This window comes from Chlamydotis macqueenii, chromosome 1 (genome assembly GCF_036417535.1).
Source record: "Chlamydotis macqueenii isolate bChlMac1 chromosome 1, bChlMac1.mat, whole genome shotgun sequence".
NCBI lineage: Eukaryota > Metazoa > Chordata > Aves > Otidiformes > Otididae > Chlamydotis > Chlamydotis macqueenii.
In genome coordinates this window covers 100,997,459-101,023,031 of record NC_141556.1, presented here as the reverse complement: position 1 = coordinate 101,023,031, position 25,573 = coordinate 100,997,459, and the positions used below count along the sequence as shown (strand labels likewise).

At 40.3% G+C, this 25,573-nt stretch overlaps 1 protein-coding gene and 1 long non-coding RNA gene across 3 annotated transcripts in view; one reads left to right on the top strand and one right to left on the bottom strand.

The window, feature by feature from the left end:
- The window catches only part of CRYBG3 (crystallin beta-gamma domain containing 3), a 95,986-nt gene extending 81,994 nt beyond the window's left edge, over positions 1–13,992 (bottom strand). The window contains exon 1 of one of the 2 annotated variants that reach the window (XR_015260659.1): positions 13,785–13,992. Coding sequence is in view for 1 of the 2 variants with exons in the window: in XM_086763150.1 (XP_086619276.1) it covers positions 13,785–13,909 (125 nt within the window). In the remaining variant the exon portion in view is untranslated. The remainder of the gene's footprint in view (positions 1–13,784) is intronic. The other variant, XM_086763150.1, reaches the window with a different exon arrangement.
- Positions 3,031–4,253, top strand: LOC147602233 (uncharacterized). The gene is made up of 2 exons (XR_015261694.1): positions 3,031–3,323; positions 3,912–4,253. It is a non-coding gene; the product is annotated as an uncharacterized LOC147602233 (long non-coding RNA).
- Positions 13,993–25,573: the final 11,581 nt, after the last annotated feature.

Genomic DNA, 25,573 nt, shown 5'->3' with positions numbered 1-25,573 from the left:
TATCTACCTGGCAGCTAGAAGGCTGTGATCAATTGGAACTTACTCAGGGCAGATAGAATCGTCACAAATTGCAGCCACCAGATTTAACAAATCTTCACTGAAGATACCTAACAGGAGGTTACTGGTAAATTCAGAAGAAATTTTATAAAGTGGACAGCAGGCATGTTATTACCAAGGCAACACTCGTCGTTCCATTTTTAAAAGTCTGAATCCCAAAGTTGCGTACATCATTATCAACAATTTACCTCGGTCAAAATTTTCTTCAGAGAACAACTTTGGAATGAGGGGAACCATTCCTCTCCGCCTCAACTCTCTTAAAATGATGCTTAAACACAATCCCAGAGAGAACATTTTAACCAAAACCTTTATGCTACATGCAACTTAAAAGCAAAAATGTAGCAAGGAAAACATTACAGGACATTAATGACAGAGATAACTTCCTGCATTGCATATCACAAGCTGAAGAAAAATAACTTTGTACCAATATAAAATGTGAGAAATGCTCAGTATTGCAATGAAGCAACAATCACTTCAAAGACTCCTCATCAATTTTAGAAACCTAGCTTTGCTATTGCCAAATGCACAAGCCCTTATTTCTGAATTTGTATGAAGAGATGAATTGAAAGCTGTTTAAAAAAAAAAATTAAAATAATTATTTGCATTTTGGTGAAATTCTGCCAGGAACTGGAGAAAGGATTTAGATGTACTGGTACTCCTACTACTACTGACTGTTAACCACAAGTAAGCAAGTCTCAGTGAGACTTCTGAAAAGAAAGGCTTTCTTCCTATTCTGGATTAGGCATCCAAGTGAAATATACATTGATATACAGCCAGCCAGTCTGACTAAATGTGAAGTCTGCCTCTCAGCTGCTCAGAGACAACATTCCCTAACCAAAAATGAGAACAGAACTCTCCTGCAATTAAGTTTTTTAAGATATTTCAGATCTTTTTAGATACATCAGAACAGAACAGAAAAGCTCCTTCCTCTCTTTAATAGGTCCTCTTCAAGTTGAAAACCATGTACTTTCAGATCACCTCAGGTGATCTTTCATAATACATTTAGAAACACAGAGATACTTTTTCAGGGAGAGCATCAGACAGAAAGTCTTGGCTGTTCTGTGCTTCCCTGTAAGACAGAGCAAATGAATTCATATTCTAGCCTATTAATTTATTCTCCTGTTAATGTGCTTCATGAAGGAGACGTCACAATCACTTCTGGACAGTCTGGCACACTAATACAAGTGCTTCTCAGTAACTAACCTATTTTCTCCTTTCCAGTTTTTTTTTTTTTTAAAAAAAAAAAAAAAACTCCACCCTTCTCCGATTTGCATAGCTGAAAATTATCCAGTCTTTATCTTTTTTTTATATGCCCATGCTATCCTATCATTAGTGGCTAGATGTTACACTTCCAAGAACTGTATTCTAAGATGGTTTATATACTTTTTTTTTCCCCCTACAGGACAATATCTGCAATTAAATATTGTTATAGATGTTGCCTTGGTAGCTACATGGTATTACACCACTGAATTCTTACGCCTTTGCTAAGAACGGAAAGCCCACACTGGTATTATATACAGGCTCACCATGAACTAGAGACACCCCCATCCTCCTCTGGGCTACATCTCTACTACTAAAGTTTGGGTCCACAGTTTCATCCTTGCTTTAAGCTTTTCCAGAGTGACGCATTTTTGGAGTGCTTTGTCACGGCAGGTACCGAGCATGCCGTCTCCAGCTCAGCAGATCTGAAGTTAGGCTTGTGTTTAATCACCCACATGGCTTTGCTTAGACCAGCCAGCCAGCTCTTAAGAGAGCACTTCAAGCACTTGCTAAATTAGGAAGATGAATCTCACGAATCTTTGACTCTATGCTTCACAAACTACTGTTGTTACGTTACAGACCCAGCGATAGGACTCTACTAACCCAAGTTCTGAATCTATTTTGTACTTGCGTTTAAGAAGTGAAAGAGCAGAAGCATGATCCTCACAACACAGAAAACACCTCTGCCCTGCCAACTAGCCTCCCTGGACTTAACTGTACAGGCAGTCATTTAAAATTGTCACAACCACTTGTTTACATATTTAGGCAGATTATTACTTTATTTTATAGATGAAAAAAAAGAAAGAAAAAAGGGGGCATGGAAACATTAAATAACACCCTTAGTCATAAAGACACTGTCAAAATTAAGACTAGAAACCAAGCCTCTCAACTAGTTCTCAAACACGTAGTCTACTGCCTTCCTGCTGCTATTTCTTTTTCTCTTACATATTAGCACACCCAACACAGATGGGTTAATCTTCAGTGAAGGCAGAGGGATCTCTTCTCCTTGACTGTCCTGCCAGCACACCTAACTTGATTAGCATCACTCCTTCAAATAAGCAAGATAAAACTCAAGTTACAAAAGATCCTGTTCTGTATCTTCTGCACAAACCTTTCTTTGTGTGATTTTCTAATGCTTTCTACTCCTCTGCTGCTGAAAATGTTTTGACCTTTCTGTAATACTTGCACAGGTGGTGTCTGAATCAGAAGCAGATTTGTGGTCCAAGTTTTTAATCATTGCACATACATAGGAGAGGTTAGAGATTCTTACAGGGGAGACAAATGCTCATTTTCCGTATTGTCGCTCACACAAAAAGTAGACACATATAAGCAGAAGTACTCAAACTCGTTAGTTAGTATATATGAGGGATTACAGTCAAGAAAAAAATCAATTCAATGGAGCAAATTTAAGTACATGGTTTGTGAGATTGTTTCCAACTGCCTCTAAAAACAGAACAAGACAATTAAAAACAATCACATCTTCAAAAGGCCCTCACGGCCTCTCCATATGGTGCGAGAAGTCTGCTTCCTCCATCCTCGTCCTTCATAACAATCTCTCAGAACTTGCAAATCAAAAGCCCATCCCCTTCTTCCTTTATTAATCTACCCCACCCATGTTATGCACGCAGCAGATAATGAATGTGTTGTGCCAGATAAAAAAAAAAAGCTACAGGCAGCAAGCAAATGCAACAAAGCAGAAACATGCAAGTTTTGACGACACTGACCAGATGCAGAGCTCACCAAACTGAAAGTAACTGCCGTAACATTTTAGGTTCCTTTTACAAGCAGAAGGTGTGGGCTGCTGATTGCTGTTTGGGAAGGCAGAAATTAACGGGCAGTCTCTTAAGAAAACATGGAGAGCTGGCTAAAGCTCAACTTAGACAGCACTGCGACAGTGCTTCTGGATGTCGACCCTCCCTCCATCTCCTACTTCTTACAAGCAAAGTCTCTTCCAATGCAGCAGCTCCAGCACTTAATTCTTGTGCAGTCCAGATGTTACCAGACAGGTGAGGGCTCTATCATTTTGCCATCTCTCCTTCTCTCTCTTCAGGGACAGATGACTCCTTGAATAGTCAAACCCTCTTTACTACCTCATTAGGCTAGCATTTTTTGTTTTTAACTGGTCTTCTCTTCAGATTAACTCAGAAACCATTTAATGTGATAACTTGTAATGGTAAGAGAATAAGCAATGCCTGACCTGAAAGATGCTCCAGGGTGCCAAGAGGCAAAAAGCTTCCACATCTGGCTTTACTGACATAACGCTAATAAACTAAGCCTGACCTATACATACACCTGTCTATCCAGGCCTCATGACATCACTTGTAACATTTCCTTCCCACTATTTTCTAAGTAGTTTTCAAGACGATGTGTTTTTTGGGATTGTTGATATAATTCACTTTTCACTAGATTCCTCACTTAGGCTAATGTTATTTTTAGGTTTCCTTTCTTGCTAGTTTACTTCAGCATTCTGGGGTGTAATGCCAGTTCCTGATTGCTGCCTTCTATCTCTCTCTGACTAAAACTAATGCCCCTCTCTTGGAAGTAACACTCCCATTTGGTTTTGATGTCATGACTTCTCTCCTATTTTACTTAAGTGTCAACACAGTCAAACACTCAGTGATGACCTTCCAGAAGTATATTTCAGCAGAGGAACAGAGGGACTGCTCACAAGGATCTCATCACCTAGTACCTTAAAATCCATCTGTGCAAGAGCCTCCCTGAAGAATGTGAATGAGTGGAAAACCACGAGTCAAGAATACAATCAAATATAGATGTGCAAAATCTCCAGGAAGTTTCCCAGACCACATCCACAGACTAGCAGTAGTTACAAAACTTTGATCATACATCTGCAAATACCCACAGGTTAGATAGTATTGGTTTCTTCTCTGTTCCAGCTTCCAAGTGGTAATTAAAAAGATGACTGCTAAAAATTCAGACCTTTTGAGTAATATTTTTCTATGTATACCAGTTGCCCTACAGACCCTTATGATTACTGAAGCTGGCCTCCTGCATAGTCTAGATTACAAAATTTCACGAAGGAAGACCCATGTCAAGCCTTTAACACCTGACCGAAAGATACGAGCTTTGATTAAAAACCATCAATCAATGGAAAATCTGCTGCATTTGTAAATAAATCTTTCCCACATAGACTATTACTAAATTCATATCTTAAAATTAGGCTTACTAGTCTGATTTTTCAAGCCTCATCTCTCAGCTATGGGTTCAATCTACATCTATGTGGGACAGATTACAAAGGCCTCGGGTTCAAATATCTTCTTCAAGTCACAGGTATACTACGAAATGAAGCACTTAACTCTCATTACCCTTGCAGCTACATACCTTGAGGCAGAGTAATTCCTCAAACTGTAACCCTGTCATTTCAAAATCTTCTTTTAGACAAACTAAATGCTATTGAGCTACTTAATTTTATTCTGTGAGGGAGGTTTTCTAGACATCAAATTGTTCTGGAGCTCTTCTCAGAGCCCTTTCTAGATTGTCAGCATATTTTTCATAATAAATTGTGGACACCGCAACTAGACTCAGTACTCTATTAACCAAAGTTCATCCACAGAACACATGTACTTTGTTATTTACACATTCAAGAATCACATTTTCTCTCTGAGCCACCACTTTCCTTTGGCAGCTCATGTTCAGCTGACCATCAACCATGGCAACTTAATCTGCTTTTAATGTTGTCATCTACATGGCGATTCCCATACTTCTCACTCTAGTCACCTGCAAACTTCACATGCTGCGGTTTTGTACTCTTTCAAATTATTTGCAAAAGATACTAAATAAATTGATTAAAAAAAAATGCGTCCTTCTAATTTTCTTCAAATACATCAAGTAGAAAATTATTTTTCACATCTGGTCTTTTTATATCTCTCTGTATGTCAATTTTTAGCCCAGTGCCATTACACTTGCAAATATTTTAATTGCAGCATCAGCACCCAGTCAGACGCCTTGAAGAGTCTAAGGATATTATTTCAGCAGTTTGTCAACTGAAGCTGTAATTTGACAAACAAAACAGAGTTTGACAATTCTCATCATCCAGTGATGTTAGGATCTACATCATGTTTATTAACTACTGTTCTGGTTTCGGCTAGGACGGAGCTAATCGTCTTTTCAGTAGCTGTTGTGATTTGGATTTAGTATGGGATTTTGTATGTGAAGAATGTTGATAAACACACTGATGTTATGAGTTGCTGCTAAAGAGACCAAGGACACTTTCCAGGTTTCACTAACGTGCAGGTGCAGGAAACTGGGAGGAGTATAGCCAGTACGGTTGACCAAAACTGGCCAAAGAGAGTACTCCATGCCATAAACATCATACTCAGTATATAAGTCGGGGGTTGGCCAGTAAGCTGGCTTTTTTTTTTTCCTCTCGCTGTTTGGAATTATTCCGGGATCGTTTTTCAGTTTTTCGTTCCATGATTGCTGCTCAGGACAGGCAGTATCTGTCATCAGGCGCTGAGTGGTGAGAAACTGCACATTGTTCATTTTGCATATTTTATTATTCCTACCATCATTATCATTATTTATATATATCATTACATTTTGCTTTGCTATCCTAGTAAACTGGCTTTATCTCAACCCATGAGTTTTCTTTTCTTCCCAATTCTTTCCCTCATCCCCTGGAGCGAGGGAGAGGGGAGCAAGCAGCTGCATGGTACTAGATTGCGGACTGGGGTTAAACCATGACAACTTCTCAGGTCACCTGGAAGCCTTGGTAAATCAACTTTTCAATCTCTTCCTCTTTAATCCAACCAAATACAACAGACTCAAAAGTGAAATACGAACACCTTACTCTAGATACATCACACTTGCGAAGCCATTCGTGTGCTGTGCAGCCAGGACAACTATCAGAACCTAATCTATGAAGAGAAGTCAGACAATTTTTTAAGAGTTAAACTTCCAGCATATATATTGAATGACTCAAGCAAGGGCACCCTAAACATTTGTTAAATTAACTGAAAGGAAAACGTTACTGTAAAGCTCAGTGGCAACAAATTGTGAGGAAATGAATGAAGATTCCTAAAAACTGCCTTCTGCATCAAATGACAGTTAAAATACATTAGCATTTTAACAGAAAACAAACATGCTAGCATTCTAACAGAAAATAGTAGCGAATGAAGAACTCTTTCCTCTGTTACCCTTCCCCCTCAAATAGAATACTGCCCTTTTTGAAAAGCTTCAAAATGAAAAAATTTGGCCAACTTCTCAACAAGATTCCTGAGGCTAACACTGTTCCTGGGAAACCAAATGGTAGTAGCAGTTGACAAAGTCTGCCCCTAGTCTCTGGCAAGGCTGTTGGGGCTTGTCCTAAAGAGAAAGGGAGTGCTTGCACAGAAATTTGAATGTGAAGTTTCTGACGCTTACTTCTGTGCCTAAGCTTAGGCCACACACATAGGGAAGGAGAAGTAAGACATTAAGATAAGTGGAAACTGTAAAAACAAGTTAGTGAGTCTGAAATTAGAGGGTCAAAGGAAAGGAAAGCTGCTATTTCATTTAAAAAAAATAAGAAGGGAAGTGGAGGAAAAGGAACAGAAAATAGAGAAAGGTAAGGAAGGAGTAAATGGAGCCAGGAGGAGGAGGCGGCAGGAACTTCAGCAAAAGAAATGTTACAGTCAGCTGATTAATTTAAGTTCTGGAATAGCACAAAAAGTATTATATTCAATTAAACTATCCCACTTCGAAACTGGTTTAATTATAGCATTAAGTAATTTAGATTGTTTCAGTTAAAACAATTTTTCCTCTCAGACCTATTTATGCCGCTTGTTTACATACTGCTCTTTGCTTGTGCAGCAAAGCTAGGTCAGCTTCATGTTCTGCATTAGCAGCTGTGTCACATAGGTTGTGTGTGCTACATGGAGTGTGTTAGTATAAAATTAAGAGATTTTTTAAATCCTCTTTCAAAATGCAACTAAAAATGCAATGGAAAATAAAGATGTTATAAAATCACAGATACATCACATTTTACAAGGAAAATTTGCACGAAAAATGCAAGACCCCAAACCACATCTTTACATTGAACCTTGAAGTTTAAAGGTTAGAATAAAGTGAATAAGTATGATGGCCCATGATCACCCTTGCTGAATAACTTAATCTGTTTTACATGTGAGGAAATTGAACAGCTGTACACAGCCTAGAGAAAAGAAATACAAATGTTTCTGAGTAGAGCCTACTTCAATATTGGGCAGTAGGATTATACCAGATTACATCAAGGTTTTTCTTCTGGCATCTGTCAAGCATAGTAACCAACATTAATGTAGATTCTGCTCTGTATTTGCCAGTCTGATCGATTAGATAAAGTTTCAAACATTCTTATGGAATAAATAAGTTATTGGCCACTAGCACATAAACTTAGTATAATATCAGAAACAGATTTATAAACTATTTAAGTTTATTCAGGTTTAAATTATTGAATTAATAGATAATAGAATGGCACATGGTTTCAAATGGCATGTTTTCAGTAAGTACTGATCAGCGATGGTATTTACAAATGGGATGACAATAGGAGATATTAAAAAAATAATCCAGGAAAGCTTAAAAGCAGCAGCAACTGCTGTCCTGATAAACACAGCACAACAGAATTTTTAAAAGATGTCATTAAGAAAAAGCACCCCGGAAAAAACAAGCAAGAGAGATTGGTGTCACCAGCAAAATTCTGCTCTCAGGCCGGAGCAGAAAATTCTTGGAACAGGTGTACAAGGCTACAAGTTCAACACAAGAAACCACTTCTCCAGTTCTCCCATTTTTTTATCCACTAAATAGACATCAGGAAGTATCCTACAGATACGTTCCAGTCATTACCAAGGTTCCCTCTTTTGTGTTGAAAGCATGCATTTTCCATTCAACTAAAATAAATTTCATGTCTAAATCTGTAGCATTTAACTGATGACTGGAGGGAAGAAAAAAAAAGTCTATTGTCATTGTAATTCTTTCTGCATTTGCTCTTCATGTGCTCACAAGAAATACTTCCTCCTGCATTTTTCCCTACACAACACTGTCCATAGGTGAAGGGCAGATCCACACTTACGCCCCAAACTGCTTACGCAGATATACTACCTTCAGTAAAATATTTTAGCAATTTAAGAAACACTGCAATATAAAGAAAACCAAGACTCCATTTCAAAGTAATGTTAATGTGATTTCATGACATGCCTAACACAATTGGAGACTGTATTTCACGTTTCAAAATGGACATGAGAAAGTGACACGACTAAGGAAACCCACGTTTCTGATCTTAAAAGCCTTCAACAGTGATACTGTAAAGTCAGTTAGAATCTATAAAAATTATTTTAGAAATTTAAAATAGCAGAAAATATAGAATATTAATAGCCCCTGGAAAGCCTAAGCAACTTAGGCTACTGTCTTAAAGTATAAAATACACACTAACTGACCTGTATTAAATTCAAGAACCCCTCAGAAAATAAAAGCAGTAGTTGGGTTTCCATTCTTTTAAGAAGTTTCAATAATCAGAAATACAAACCCCCCAGTAATGTGTTTGTGAATTTTGCTTTTTTCCCCACCCGTGAGCCTTCTGTTCACCAGAGAGGAAGACTGAGGTGTTTTCATCCTTGCAAAACTGTTACTTAAAAACCAAAGACTCGTAGCTGTTTTGGCAATATTTTCATATTAACTCTAGCACTTATGCCAACAATTGGAGAGGAGACAATGCTGTTAACATTTAAAATAGTGGAAAAAAAAATGTTGCTTTGTTTCTTCCAAGGAAAGCTACTATTATAATTAATCTTTTAGTAACATTTCCTTTAGGAAATGTCTCACACGTAGACGGCCAACTGCTGGGCTTGCTCCTTCTGGTCTCAGCCCCATGAAACATGTAGGTATGGACCTAATTCTAATCAAACAAGTAGTCCCACAGAACTATTTACCTATTTAATTAGAGCCAACCACTTTGGTACCCTGCTCAATCAGGGCCTTTGCTACTAATTTGAATTATCCTGCAATAAAAGTCACAATAGAAAAATCTAGGAAGAAAAAAAAAGAAACAAAAAACCCCAAATTAACAAATGAATAGAAAATTTTCATCACGCATCTTGCTTAGGTATGTCTAATTTGAATTATTCTATATGGTTGGAGTATTCCCCTTGCTGGTTCCACAAACTGTCATCCCGGATGTACACTCACAAATGAGTTATTAACAACAACAACAAAAACCCTGGTCAGCCTTTTGAAAGAAAAATATTCTTTATTAGAAAGCAGAGGTTGATTTTTCCAGCAAACAATGGATTTCTTCAAAGATGCTAATGGTATCTGAATCAAAACCAGCCAGGAGGTATAACTTTAGAAAAAATAAGTTCAAAATGTATTACTCCTCTTTCAATCAATTTGCAGCAGTCCCCAAATGTGCAGTTTTTACAACTATAAAAATACATTTTCTTTGTAAACAGAAACAATGACTGGCAGTCCCAGAGGAAGAAAGAGACTCTCTAATCTCTCCTCAGGCAGAATTAACAAAGTTCTTCCATCTCTGAAAGCTCTTACTTAGAAATTAATGGATGAACGGAACAATAATCTCAGTCTGAAAAAAAAAAAGAAAAAGAAAAGCCCTCTAAAACCAAATAAAAGGTTGCTCTTCCCTGTTTGATGTCTCTGGTACACTTCAGTGATGCAGAAGAAATATCTGGACAAACCCAGCAAAGGCCCACTTGCACTGGTAGTTATTTGACCAACCAACCAACAGCACTTGGAGAGAAAAAGATACACCTGAAATGAACCTGCTGAACAATATACAAAATAACTAATAAAATACATCCATAGTTTAAAGGAGATTTTGGCCGTAGCTCTGGGTTGAAGTGATCAGCGCAAACTGCCACACCTCCTTGGCAGACCTGAAAGGTCACATTTATTTGCAACACAACAATCGCTCAGCCACGGAAGCTGCATATTTCTGAAAGAATCCGCAGTGGACTGACTTACACTAAAAAAGCTGTATCGTCATCCAGATGGACAAAAGAAATATCAATTAAAAAAAACAAAACAAAACCAAAAACAAACGGACTCCCCTTAGAACAGTGAAAATTCAATGGGATTTTTTCATCCTGGGGATTTAGACTGCTCCAAGACAAACAGTACAGTAACAAATCATCAATTTATATTACTGAAAACAGCAAATAGTTGAGTAGAGCATAATGACTGCCTTTGATGGAAGTTAATGATACAGAAAGGGAATGAAAAGCACTGAAGTCCTCGTTCAAACCAGTCCTAACTCCGAAGGACACACTTATGCAGGCAAGCACTCGGTGGGAGACACCTCACATTTGTCTACACTTTATGTAAAAGTCAAGTAAGTCCCTAATGCGTGTGCTGTGCATTTTGCTGCCACAAAAACTTGCAACCAATCTGCACGGTTATTTTTTTCCACAAGCAAGCAAGCCTCCAGCAATTCTCATGTTCATCAGAGCTACAAATTGCTGTAAGGGCAAGTTATTAACATAAGCTCTTCATCAAATGAGGTTCTCAGAAGAGTCTAAGACACTGATTAACAAACAGTGTAATTTCCCCCTCCTCTTCCTCCTATTTTAAACTAGGGCCACAGTAGGTTTGGGTTTTGTTTTTCTAAAGCTGAGTCTGAACACGGTGCCTGGAGCAAGAGCAAGTGAAAGCTCCATACCCCGCAGCACTGAGGGGCAGCTGTGGGGTTGGGGGCTTCCATCCAGCTGCTTTTGCCTAACTTGCAGGAGCAGATGGAGAATGACTTCTGGACATACACAGTCCTCATTTCCGCACATTTTTAAAGTTCAATAAACTGTTGTGTTCTTCACAGGCATTAAGCATGATGCACTTCTCCATAGGTCAAGGCAGGTACAGCGGGGGTGTATTTGGCCCTGTATAACACACTGCTCCCTCTCCTGCTCCCTTTACTTAGGTGCTCTGCTTTTTTGAAACCCGATGCTAGGTAAAATATCTCCATACAGAAGTTTCTTTCTATATTTTTCAAACTTGATCCGGTTCCAATATATATCATAGTGATAACACGAATGGGAAGTTAACCATCTTGGTTTATACACGTCTCTCAACACTTCACAGAAGATGTATTCCCCAACTCTCCTCACACTCCACACCTTAACAACAAACACACGAAGCAGCCCTGGTTCCCCCCTCCCCACATGCATGCTTTGTTCAGTGATCCATTTTTCTACACCGCCAAGCTCACTAAATAAACATCACGAGCAAACCTGCGGCACTCATCCCAACCCAGCGCTGTTTAATGTATGCAATTACGCTAATCTGTGCAGAAGGCTGCCAATGGAAACCAAATACAAGAACGTCAGCATTCCTGACTAACAGTGCCACGCTGCAACCCAGCGCAACAAGAAAAGCTCCTTAACATACCAAATTGGACTCCTCAGAGCAGGAGGGTTTTTGCTTGCTTCCACTCCAGAGGGGAATCACAGCTACCACCCTCCAGCTACCTGTGCAAGGAGTTCAAGAACAAGGCCAAGAGGCCCGAGCCTTTTCCTATCTGCACGGACTACCTCAGCTTCCTAATAAAGGAAAGGCTCTTGGCTGCAGGAAATGAAACTGTGATTTAGATAAAGATAATAGACTCCAGCCCCAAGTTAAGTGGAGCAGGTCTACCAGGAGTGCTACCTACAGATAGGCTATTTAGTGCGCAAACCACTGAACTAGCATCACCCTCCTCCTTACCAAGGCGACCGCTATGCTTTTTCGTTTATTCCAAACCACAGCTGTAGGGAGCTGGCAAGGAGAAGTCCGATGAAACCTCTCCTGTTGCCTCTACAGGTCCTCAGCCAGATCCAAGCCTTTTCCTTCTCCCATATCTTAACCACCCCTGCCAGGTGTAACAGCCACACTTCTCCCGCAGCTGTGAAGATGCCCTTGAATCAGCAGCATCGCTCCTGATTTTTTTTTTTTTCAGGAAACAAAACACAATATTTCATGCTTGTGGAAGGCCAGTGGATCCTTGGTGATGCATTTGTGTGTCAAACAATTACAGTAAAACAAAATCCCCAGAGATAAAAAGTCTTCATGGTGCATTTATGAGACCACTTAAGATGGCCAGCGTAAGACAGCAATATGCTCTGCTATGTTTTGTGATTGCTGAGAATATGCAGAGCAAGATTCTAAAGTTTTTCACTAAAAGAACTGCCACGATGCCCGCTATCTATACGACTAAACTATGCTTACTTGTCTGCCGGTTTAAACACAAACCTACACAGTATCAAGAACGACTCAAAGATTAAAACCAACATGTTAAAAGTAAAAAAAAAAAAAAAAATTAAAAAAAAAATACTACACCTGAGGAAATAAGGCCTAGTCAGCTGGCAGCTTTTTCACCACAAAATATCCTAACTAACTAGGGCGAGTAATAAGGCTGCATGAGAAACAGAAGGAAACTTTATCTGTACATCTTTCCTATGAACACATAGAAATCAGCCACCAAAAAAAAAAAAAAAAAAAAAAAAAAAAAAAAAAAGGAAGAGGAACAAATACACAAAAAAGTTTCCAAACCTTTTCATCTTGTAAATTCTCCCTGCACTAAAAAATGATTATTAATAACTAGGTTTCCATAAACCACAAATTTTGCATTGAGACTTAAACACATCAGTAATATTTATATTGCATTACCATCTGATTTATGCTAGTCCAACAGAAAACTCTAAGTATGAAAACTGAAAAGAAAAAAAAAAAAAACCCCAAACAAAACCCCCCAATCCGTCACAGACCTCTGCGCTCTCTCTGCCTTGCTTTCAGTTTCCAAGGAAGGGGCTTCGACCTGCGGAACAAGCGGGTGAGACAGCCCCACCGCCGACACCCACACCACCTGAAGCAGGGCAAAGAAGCAGCCCCAGAACGGGCTATGTACAGCAAGTGCGTGTTGCGCACCGTTCCACTCCCACCATCCGACTCAGCTCCTCTGCACTTCGCAGGGCCGGGGAGAGCGGGCTCCTGGGGCGCCGGTGCCAACTACCCCCCACCCCGTCGCCCCTTAACGTCCCAGCGCTCCAACGCCAAGCCCGCAGCGGACCCCCCTCGCAGTCACGTTAAATCACCCCCAACCACCAAAGCCACGAGCTCAGGCCGTGTCAGCAGCCAGGCCAACACCCCCCCCCCGCCCCCCGTGTCAAACCCCGTGTGGTGACTGCCGCCCGCTCTGGGGCCGCCGCTCTCCCGCCGCGGGGGCTGCCCCCCACAGAAGGAGCCGGCCCCAGCCCGAGCCAGGCTCAGGGGCCTTGCGGCACCACCTCACCCGCCACCGGGGCCGTGGCCCCGGGACGTCCGGGCAGCGCCCCCCCCGTCAGCGAACACACCCGCTTCTTCTCCCTCCCTCGCCCACTGGTGTCGCAACATTTGCCGGGGCTGCTGGAACGGTCCCGGGTCCCGCGTCCTCCCGCCCCGGCGGGGCTTCCCGGGCCAGGGCAGAGGACGGCAGCGGGCGCCCGACCCCACCGGTCCGGTGCGGTCCCGTCTCCACGTACCTGTTGGGGCCCGCCGGCCGCCCCAGCGTCGCTGCACCCTCGCCGGAGGTGCTCCTGGCGAAGAAGCGGGTGAAGGTGCTGTGCCAGGAGGGGCCGGCCCGCCGCCGGCTGCCCCCGCCGGACATCGCCGCCGCCGTCCAGGGACTGGACGCTGACGGGACGGGAAGCTCCGCCACCAACCGCCCGGCACCGAGTCCCCGTGGCGGCGGGAGGCGACGGCGGCAAACACCTCCCTCCCTGCCCCTGCGAGGGCGGCCACCGCCCGCCCCTGGGGTGGAGCCGCCGCTCCGCCTCCGCCCGCCCTTTCCCGCCGGCGGGGCAGCCGCGGTGGAGGGCGGTCCGGCTGCGAGGAGCGGGAAGGACGAAAGCCGCGGCCGGGGCGGGGGGGGGGGGGGGGCGGCTTGCGTTGCCGGTGCCCCGGGGGGAGGCTGGGGCAGGAGAAGGTGCTCCAGCGCCCTCCCTTTCGGCAGGCGGGTGAAGGCCCGGCTCCCTCGTCTGCAAACGGCCGGAGAGGCGGCTTCTGCCCCAGAGAGAGCACGGGAGAAGGAAAGCGAGGCCAGCAGCGAGGGAAGTGCCGCCTCCGCCCGAGAGGGGTGTGTGGCTGGGTTTTGTGTTGTTTTTTGGGTTGGTTTTTTTTTTTTTTTTTAAGTGAACGTGGCACGATTAGTGTGAACAAAGAGAAAAGATCAGAACAGAAAATTAACGGTGAGAATTTACACTCCTCCTGACTGACTGCAAACGCCAACGCTAGCCCACGTTTTTTTTTTTTTTTAACTTGTGCTACACCTGTTTGTCAAGGCAAGGTCAGTAACTAGCTGCACGCTGTCCTGGCCCGGGTGCCGTGTGGCTGCCATGTAACTTACCTGCCATAACCCTGTTACAGCAGCACAGTACAACACTTGCATCAAATAAGGGTACACAGCAGCCGCAGCGTGGCTGTTCCACCACTCGCCTCCCCCCAGCACTTTGGGATCAGTTCAGGCCATCCTGGCTGGTGACAAATGACTTTGAGGAAAGGGGTTCTGCCTTTTGAAAAGATTTCTTCCTAGGTGGTTTGTTAGGTTCTATCTGTTTGTTTGGTTTTGTTTTTTTTTAAATACTGAAACCTTCATTTCTCTCCCTCTGAGGACTGTGGCCACTGTTGAGTTAACATCAAACTATCCCTACCCAGAGAGATGACCTTGCCATTGCAACAGCCCAGTGACACATATTATCCTCGTTTTATAGACAGAAGTGATGTGCAAAACCGTAGTGATTCACGGAGTGTGAATTACTGGTAAAACAAAGTAACTTTGATGTTAGGATTTTAAATACAGAACCACACTTTCTCATCTTGATGAGCGTCTCTGCTGTTCTTTCTGACTGCCTACACCTCACACCTTTTTATCATTTCCTTTTTGCATCCTGCCATCTCACAGAATCAGAGTGGCTGAGGCTGTAAGTGCCCTTGCCAGGTCTCCTGCTCGAGCAGGGCCTCCTGGCGCAGGTTGCCCAGGACCATGTCTTTTGAGTATCTCTAAGGATGGAGACTCCACAGTCTCCCTGGACAACCTGTGCCAGTACTCACTTTTCTTCTGTAAGATCCTTTTCCATTCACCTTGATTCACTCCCTCTATACCCAAGGCCTCTTTGCCCGTATTCTTCACCACTGTGCCACAGTATCAGCCTGCCGTGGCAGCAACTTGGGGTGGATATAAAGCTGGTACTCTAGGCCCACCTGCAAAGCAGCAACAATGAAACAGCCTGGAAACAAACTACTTGTCTACTTTCCACTGCCTCAGCTGTGAGCAAAATCTTTCAGAAGTGCACAGACAGCTCTGCCTCGTATTGTCCAGGTCTCATATAGCTTTCATGCAGATTTTCAAGACAGAAGCACAAGTGGATAGTTAACATGTACTTAAATCTTTACTAATCAGTTTGAGTTGGGACTAGCTGGTTGTTTCACAGGTTACAAGAAGTAGCTTTCACATAATTACCAGTCACAAACCTTATTCAGGGGACCAGCACTTACTACACAACAAGGTCTTGCCTAGTTTTCAGTCTCCAGACAAGCAGCGAACAATTCTCTCAGTGATACAGATGCCCCAAACCTACCACAAAAATAGGAAATGTTTCATTCCAGAACAGTATAGAGAAAAAAGAAATCACATTTTGAGAGCACCTACACATAGTTGCCTGTTCTCAAGGAAATGGCAATCTACACCAAGCGTAGCAGCAGCGCCTATGGAACATTACAGAGGAGACACTCCCTCTGACACTTAAAGTAAAAGTAATTAAGGCTCCAAAACCAAATTACAAGAGTGGCAATTTATTAAAAGCAATTAAATGGGACTGCACAAACAGGCTGCAGGGAGGCTTAGGATCTCAGTGACTGTCTATTACTTTTAATTCTTCTTTGCCACGCATATCTCACAGCTTCCCTACCTGTTGCTTAAGTAAGGTCTAATCCCTAAGCTGTAGCAAACCTGAATGTAATAATTAGCATTTATAAAGCATCCGGTATCTTCAAAGGATTTAAGACTTAATTAATCCTCATAACCACCTCAGGATGTAGTTAAGTGTGATAGGGTGAGTGGTTTGCACACAGAGACAGAGGCAGTCAAAACACCTAGCCGCATCCAAAATCTGTCCACACTCTACCAGTGAGGCGCCCAGAGGGGCACCACAGTGCAGCCTGAAGCGTTACCAGGGCTGTGCTTGTCCAAGAACAAAGAGCCAGCCTAATCAGAAATGCTAATCCCAGACAGTAACATTTTGTGCTCAAATTGCCTTTCCTCACTGCATCTAAAAGCAAAAAATACAGAAATGCACCAAACTGCAGTTCAACTGGAGGCACACAAGTAAATTCTAATCAAAGTAGTAAAACTGTATCAATATAAAGATGAACGTGGCCCAGGTTAGATAATCTCTTTCTTTCTGCATACCCTGGAGTAACAGAGTACCACATGACTTAAGAGCAAATAATTTTGACGCATTTAAAACAATGAAATGGGAAGTGCCAGCAGAGTTGCCAACAGGCACCCAGTTTTAGCCATCGACACCTTCCACAAAGGGAGAAAAGTTAGGCTTTTACTCAAAGATGCAGTATCTGCCATGTGGCAGGTGGCCTTGCATATTAACACAGCTGTCAGCATTTACAGCAGCACCAACACATGCAACCCAAAACAGATGGGGGAAACAGGTTCCTTTCAGCCTCAGATTAGAGTACTCACATGTGGCCTGTGCGAGGTAACATTGCATCACCCAAGGCAGCGAGAAACCATTAAAACACAGTTGCAGAGGGCAACAATGGCACAAAAGAGGAAAATGACAAGCCAAGGCTCTCTATTATTTTTCGTAGTTCATCCTGCCCAGAGGTCCACCTGAATCAGTATCTTAAAATAAGAGAGGCAAAGGTGCTGTGTCTACTCCATATCTACTGATTTTCTACTGCGATTCAGATTATAATGGTGGTGCGCAAGGGAAACCTCCCCCTTTTCCTTGCTGCTTTAGAACAGATGGTGAAATTTTAATTGTGCTTTCTGAATTTCCTCCCTTTTATGGGTCTTTAAAATCTTGAGTCAAATCTTTTGTTTTGTTTGGATACCAAAAAAGAAAAGCAAGTTTCCATTGTACTGGTTTATGAAGAGCCCTCCTCTCACACCCAATTTTAGAACTTTTCTGATACATTAAAGTCATAACTAGGGGAGAAATGCAGTCTTAAAACCACCAAACTAAGTGTTTTCCCTGCAAGCACATTTTTTAGCACTATTAAATGTAAAAAACTTTCTCAGACTGTTTGCATTGTTGGATGGCTACAATAAGAAATGGTCTTATGTTTTGAGGCACAACACTGCTAAACAAAAACATAGTTCAGTTTTCTATTTCATACATGTCTAATGCACTTATCTATAACAACATTTTGTCTGTCTTGGCTACTTTTTCTTGCTAATAGGCAATCCCATTTTCCAGGCTCTTACAGAACATGTCTACAAATAGATGTGGGACAAATAGCAATTGTATTTTAATGATGGATGGTCCCTTACCTATCTTTTTCCTTTCTAGTATATATTATGGCAAGGTTTCTAATAGGTGGCATGAAACCATGAATTAATAAATACACATAATGGAGTCATCACATGTAATATTTCCTAGTCATTTTCAATAATGTTAGTTGTCCAGATGTTGAAACAAATATTGATGACTTTAAGATCTCTAATCTATGCTTATTCTAAAATGAAGGTGAAAAGCAGAATTGAAGATTTAGGTTTTGAACACGTTATTACAGAGACGAAGCATGTCAGCAAGGATTTCTAGGATATATTTTCTATTTAGCTACAACCTTCTGCTGTAAAGCATGCACTGCGCAGCTTCCAGCAATCCTCATCCTTTAACTGTGAACAGACAGTCCCCCCATTTGATTTACTGAAAATGGTTTTTATTAAAAGAGAGCCACATGGTCAGCTGCTATTGTTAAATGCCTTCGTGTCTGGAGAAGACAGCTGGAAATGAGTCATGGTGTTAACTGCAATTACTGAGAACTGTAACTGTGTTATTTATTATTTTGGATAAGATTTATGCACTGTGCCACCTATGGCGAAAGTTCAGTGTAGTAACTAAAATCTTTAAATCAACTTTTCAGAAGGCCTCTTCTATTTGCTTTCCACATGATAATTTGTGACACTTAACCAGCAGCAGAAATGCTAAAGTGGAAAACCAATTGTAAAGAACAAAATAAAGAGTGGCCCACACACCTACAGAGTCTCTTTTAAAAGAGACTTTCACTGCACCTGGGCATGGAGCAGAAAGCATTCAGAAGCCTCATACATGGTGGTTTGTATGGACCTAACTACTCTGGATGAGGACTAAAGTCCTATTCTGTTAATTCCAACAGAATTGATAGCTTTCAGCTGATTAGCACAGCTTGTCTGGAAGGTTTTCAAGACATTTTCATAGCACCTCATATCAATTATGCTTGTGTGAATACAAAGATGAAACTCACTTGTGGTCTTACCAATGCTAATCATTGCAAAACATCCTGCCGTAACTGGAGCTCAAGAAAATCTGCATTTCATGTAAAGAGGTTTCTGTAAAACCATCCTATTCTGGGTTATGCTTCCTTGCTAAGCCAACCTGCCTATTCACCATCCTTACTAGAAAAATGATGGTTAAACACAGTGCTTCAGTAAGCTAATCTCATCCAACTTACAACATACATTGTATGTATGGTAAAAAGCAGCACAAATAATTCAGTGTCCAGAAGAATGCAAGTGCTTTTAAAACAGAGCTGTGTTGCATGCAAATAAAGGAAATCCATGAAATCCGTATTACGTATCCATGAAATACAGCAACTTGTACACTGTAATTCATTTAACACTTTTCCATCTAGAATATCTTTCGACTATCAGATTTGTAGCTTAAAAAAAAGAATATACACCTTTCTGTACAAATCTACATGCTTTCAAATATCAAATCAAACTGCTAATATTCTAAAGGCTTACCCTATTTCTATGCATGTATATAAAAGTACATTTTTCAATTTGTAGATTACTAAGCAGTTTTGAATTGTAGTGCAAGCCTATGTACAGTAAACTTAGGGCGCTGGAGAGCAGACCTGCCTTTTTTAGTTACCTTTCAAAGATTTCTTAAAACTGGCCCCTGGACCCCAAGGCTTCCTAGAATCACTGACTGCAAAACACTGTCAGAGACACATCAATTCCACCCCTTCGTATCTCCTGATGGATAATTTTTAACCCAATGATCTGAGCCCTTTACAAAACATTATTCAAAATGTTTGAAAAATAGAATATCTATTTTAAAAAGTAAAACCTTACCACATTCATACCGAGCACATGTATTAGTGTATTCCAAAAGGAAGAATGGTCTTTTATGTCTAGAGAAATACACTGCAAAATATTCTGTATGTAAAAATGACTAAGTACACCAGTCTCCAACAAGCAGCATTCTTATCTATTTGAGCCAAACAGGATCATAAAAGCTTTTGGCTGCAAGTGTTGCAGAATCCCATCTGGTTTCATGGAACAACTTATTTTTTTCTCTCCATTTAAGCTTCCAGAAAGAAATTAAAAAAAAAAAAGGAAAAAAAAAGAAAGAAGAGACCTTTTCTTATGTATGCAAATTATATCCATAAGTTATTCTAAAAAGGTAGAAAATATGTGAATCTTATTACAGAACAAACAGAAAAACAGAGTCTAATACTTGGCATACAACTTTCACATAACAGTAAACAGAATGTATAGTGTACAGAAAAAGGGTAAGAAAGAAATATTAAAGCCCAAGTTTGTAAGAATTCAAGTGACAATTAATCTGACTATGCCTAGTTAGCTGGATAAGTAACAGCACAACTGACCTCCCTCATGTGTTTTTTTTTTGTTTTTTTGTTTTTTTTTTTTTGCAAATTTTAAGCCCAACACAACAGAACCTTTAGTAGGGGAAAGAGGATTTCTCTTAATACCGAAGAACAAAAATTCTGAATAATCCATGTTTCCTCACTCAAGCATTCATTGTTACTGAAGTCAGAGAAGAAAAGCTTTTTCAGCAAAGTAAACACCACCACAGGGAAATGTGTGGCTAATGGCGATACAAGCCTGACACTTAGTCTTTTTATCTGATCTTGTTCTTTAGAAATATTTTCTGTATGCAATGTACAGCTTTAGTCCAGTAAAATATGAGTAATAAGACTAAAGGGGTTTCCCTACAACAGAAGATAGCGTTTTATAGGATACATTTACTGTAGCTCATAAATATTAGATGTACAGCAGTTTTTCCAAATTTTGTTCAGGGTGTGCTGAACTGCTGCTGAAAAGAAATGTTCACATTATCTCTTCATTAAATCAATCCCTTGAATAAAGCTGTAAACTTTTCTTTATATTAGGAACTGACTGAAGTGCTCCTGTTTAGTGTGATGTCAACGGCAGATCAACTGACATTCACTTAACAACTCAGACATGGCTACAGTCTTGAAGAAAGCACATAGATATTTTGTATCCTGCATAAATCAAGGACTTATTTATTAAAATGCATCACCTGACATGATGACAGAACAGACACCTCAAGGAAAGCACAGCACTCATTACCCACAAAAGGGTTTATTGTTTAATCCTTTTTTGAAGCATTGCCTGACATAGCAGACAGAGAACTAAGTAGTAGTTTAACAGTTACGAAATCGGTGAAAAGGAAATGGAGTACTCAAATATTCCTACAACCTAAACTAGTTTATTTTGGATATGCATCTTTCAGTTTCCAGAAACTGTAATGCTACAACATGAAAGGTCTGTACATATGCTAATATTGATAAATCAGCACCGAAGTGGCTATTCTGTAATTGTTTTCTAAGCTAAAATTTATGGTTCTTATTTTATAATGGTACCAATTAAAGAAATAGTAGGGGTCAAACTTTAATTGCAATATACAGCAATACTTTATAACCACTAGATCAGATGAGTTAATAGATCAATTCAGCCTGCTTTGAAAGTGCTGCCAAAATTTTTTTAGAGCATTAACTTGCTCTTAACTTAAACCTCAGCAGAGAACTTAAAACCAGACAATTATGAATGCATTCTAGGTACCTCAACAGTGTAACGCTTTCCTTTTGAAAACTACCTTAAGAACATAAAAGATCCCCTAACAAAAGAGGGGGGAGGAAAGAAAAAAAGTATTACAAGAGAAAAGCATCACTTTTCCCAGCAGAAACATTCTACCCCTGAGAAGAAACCCTTCGTCCATCCTTACTCGTCTAAAGCAAGAACGTAACTACTGGCCAACAGAATCAAGTGTCAAAGACAAAGATGTTAAATTGGGGCCAAGTTGCTTCCATGTAATCCACTGATATTACAATAAATGATTTAAAAATTCTTGGAAGATTGTTATCACTGAAAACAACATACACGTTCTGGTTCATTGAAACCATTTGTTACTCGTTACATAAATTTTTAGATGCTTTTTTCCCCTCTTCAGCTTATGCTAATAAATGGTAGTGGATAAGATTAAAACACACAGAAATTTACTTGCAGAGTGAGATTTTAACTCAAAAAAAGGATCGCAAAGTTTTTCCCTAGTAACACCTTTAAACCTATGTGATCATCAAACACAAATGATACCAGGAACAACAACAGTGCCTGACAGCCGATAATAACTCTTTTTACTCATGGCTGCCTATTTTTCACAACTCTTATTATGCCATTTCCTCTAAATTGTAAGTGTTACCACTTAATCCTTGTCTAATGGTTATATCCTTTATTAGTGGAATAAACTTTCCTGTTTCTGACTGGATCATACTACAAACTTATATTTTTACAAGATATTTCACTGGAATTATTCCTATGGAACCTTGGCATCCGGAGACCTCTTGTCAAGTTCTGTTGCTCTTTTACATGGTTTCAACTCCATGGTTTTAAAACTTTGGGATTGTTGCCCTCTTAAGTTTGTACAGGCGTGCCTACACTAGTGCTTTAAAGTACTTTAAAGATCATCCTCACTAACAGGGCTTTTTACATCCTAACTGTGCTTTCGTGTATATCTCAAAGTAGGCTGAGAGTACACAAACTGCATTCTTTTTGGATGAAACTACACTGGCAAGCTCAGAGTGCACCCAAGGTTCTCCAGCAATTAAGAGGCACTCAGTCTGGTGGGCCAGAAAGGAACCACACTGAAGGGAATTCAGAAACGCACAGACTGGGGACATCAGGTCCTCAGCACCATCTATCTTGCTTTACAAAAGCAGTTTGATGGGGCTGCTGTCCTTAATAGGGAGCCTGTACTGCCAAGCATCCACTTCAATAATTTATCATGGTTACTTCATTACGCCTCAAGAGACTTGGGTTTCTTTAATATTTGTTAGGGTTAGCATGACTATTTCAGCCCAAACAAGCTTCTTGCACACATCCCAATTTCCTTTATTTCTTCCATCCTTTCCTTACTCTTTTCTTCCCTTTACTGAGAACTGTTAAGCAACTCTTCAGCAAACGAGATTCGGTCCAATTACTATCTTGCTAGGCCTACAGTCTACTCACTGATCTCCAAAGACAAAGTTGTTTTTAAAAAGACTGCCTAACATGAAGTTCCCAGATCTACACTTTTTACTAAAAGTTAACCTGATCTTCAAAGGTGCCCCCTCAATCACAGGGAAATTACACTGCTTTGTGAGCTGGTGCCCCAGTAATATGACTGTAATACAATTAAGTTCATCTGATAAACAATTTATAAAACATAAGATAATTTAATGGTAGGCAAGAGATATTAACAGCCTAGCTTTCATTTTAAGGATTGATTTTCAAAAAGAATAGTGGGAGTGGGTTTCATGCTATCATTAGAAAAGTGGAAAAAGTAAACGTGGCTGATACGCATGGTGAGATCCTGACATGCAATGGAGGGGAACAGTACGTTATCGCATAGGCACTGTACTTCTGAGAACAAGAACTTCTTATGGGTAGAAATAGTCAGCCAGTTAAGTAGCAATCCAACTGATTGAACAATGGTAAATTAATTATAAAGTACTGGTTCACACCAACACAGATGCTTTCATGATGTAATTTAGTGTGACAGGAGCTACAGAGCCTAAGAACTGAAGTATGGTTACAGACTATTACTAAAAACACTTGACATTTGTTATAAGACAGCATGATAAGTCCTGAATTCTGATTAGCTAGTACACATAAAATTACTTTTGCATAGTAACAGTGCATTTTACAATTTAAGCAGTCAAGTATGGGTTGTGCAATAGTAATAAAAAAAGATCAGGGCATATCAGGTTAACCTTTCAAAGCAAACTTTTCTGACCTTTCTGAAAGAGGGGAGTTGAAGCCTTTTTTCAGTAGTCCCATTTTTTTGCATTTTTATTCCAGTGACTCTCTCTCATTATGTGTTTTGTTTCTCAAAAGAAACAACAGGGAAGGGAGCAGCAAAATTTCACTAGCAGAGTACTCACAAGTTAAAAGGAGCAGACTAGAAAGTTTAAGAGCAAGATTTGTAAGAATTTCTGTGAAACAGAAAAAAGGCAGGCCAGAAAGAATTAAAGAAATGGATGACAGAAATAAATCATAAAGGAGAGCGATTTCCCAAACAAGTAAAACTTAAAAAAAAAATAGACCTTTTAAGATTAAACTGTATTTCTTGGCATAAGTAATGTTTGCTTTTAAGCACAAGTATTTTAAATCAACATTAATTTTATTTCTTATTGCTAAGAAAATGCTATTTCCTAGTTAGACCTTCTAAAGGATGAGCTGCTTTCTGAGATGGAGGGTTGCACAGCTGTTTTAAGGAAGTACTGAAATGCAACATTACCATTCCATATATTACCACATCAGAATGCCTTCCTGTACACAAGTAGGCAGTGCAGCTGAGCTGTTACATCTAGCATTTCTCAGCAGCTTCTCTTTCTTACTAGTCAATAAAAAAAAAAAAAACCCAAGCATATTATAGTTAGAGGGCTCAGATTAAAAGAATGATCTATTACATTTACATCCTAACACTTAGAACTGCACTTGCTTAACAGAAAACTGCCCAGGAGTCTTCAGGCCACTCAGACCATCATCATACCTGCAAGTATCTACAGGTTAAACACATGACGTTCCCATGGACTCATGTCCCAAGTACCAGAGAGGCAAGGCTAGAAAGAATTAGGATTCACATGTTTACCTGATAGCCCCTACTTGGTAAAGAAGGGATTTAGAAGGCAACACTGTGTATGTGAGAATGACGGCCTCATGTTTCAGCTGAAAATGCTATAGTCTTAAGGATTACTAGGCATATTTTAAAGAAATTCACAAATACATAGGAGGGCAGCGTGCTTAGTGCAGAGAGGCAACAGCACATAACATTGTGTGGTCTGTAAAGATAAAAACTCTCTCTGTCTTTCAGTCATTCTATTGCCTTTCAAGTTAAAACAATGCATAAATCTGTAGTAACATGCAAAAAAAAAAAAGGGGGGGTGGGAAATATTCTTCAAGTCTCATTTAAACCTCCAAAGGAATTTGTCTGCTTTGTTCTTAAGATGCAATGAACTCGTACATGCAAACTGTCTTGAAGCATCCAGGTAGAACTCATTACTCATTATTTTAACATCCTAATTGTAATGGGAGAACAGCACTGAAGACCAACAACCACTGGGCCCTCAGAAAAGAACTCCAAAGAAGGCTTTTTTTGCACAGATGCATGAGGCTTTTGTGCCATGTATGATCCTTGCACCGAATTCAACATTATTAGAGCAACTCAAGGGTGTAGCAACTCTATGTTAGGGACCAATGCCTGTACACCGTGTGGGGAGGAGAGGTGAACATGCAGATACTGTTCCAGAAGTTTTACATTCACAGAATGATCACAAATGTTCTAGAAGTGAGAGAGAGAGACAAGTAATGGCTGAAGCAGTAAGAAAAAAAAAAAAAACCCAAACCCAAGTGTTTCACTAACAAGACTGTTCCCCTTCCCACTCCTTCCAACAGGTCTCCATCCAGCCCAGTGTTCTGGTAGGAGAGGAACTGAAAGAGCTGCTGAAGAAAAAACAAAACAAAACAAAAAACAAACAAGAAGGGGAAAAATAATCAACATAAATAATTAAGTGCTGTTTTCAGAAAGGGCTTGCTAACCACATCAGAAAGCAAGAAGTAAAAGACAGCAGGGTACTTTCCTCAGATCTGTGGGTGGAAAAACAAAGCACTAGGTTCAAACAGCTTCCCATGATAGTAAAGGCAATCCATAATATCAACATAGTACTTTGTGTAGTTCAACATAAACAAAAATAATTAGAAAGCCATCAAGGTACAGATTATTCAAGAAAGTCAGAAACACAGATG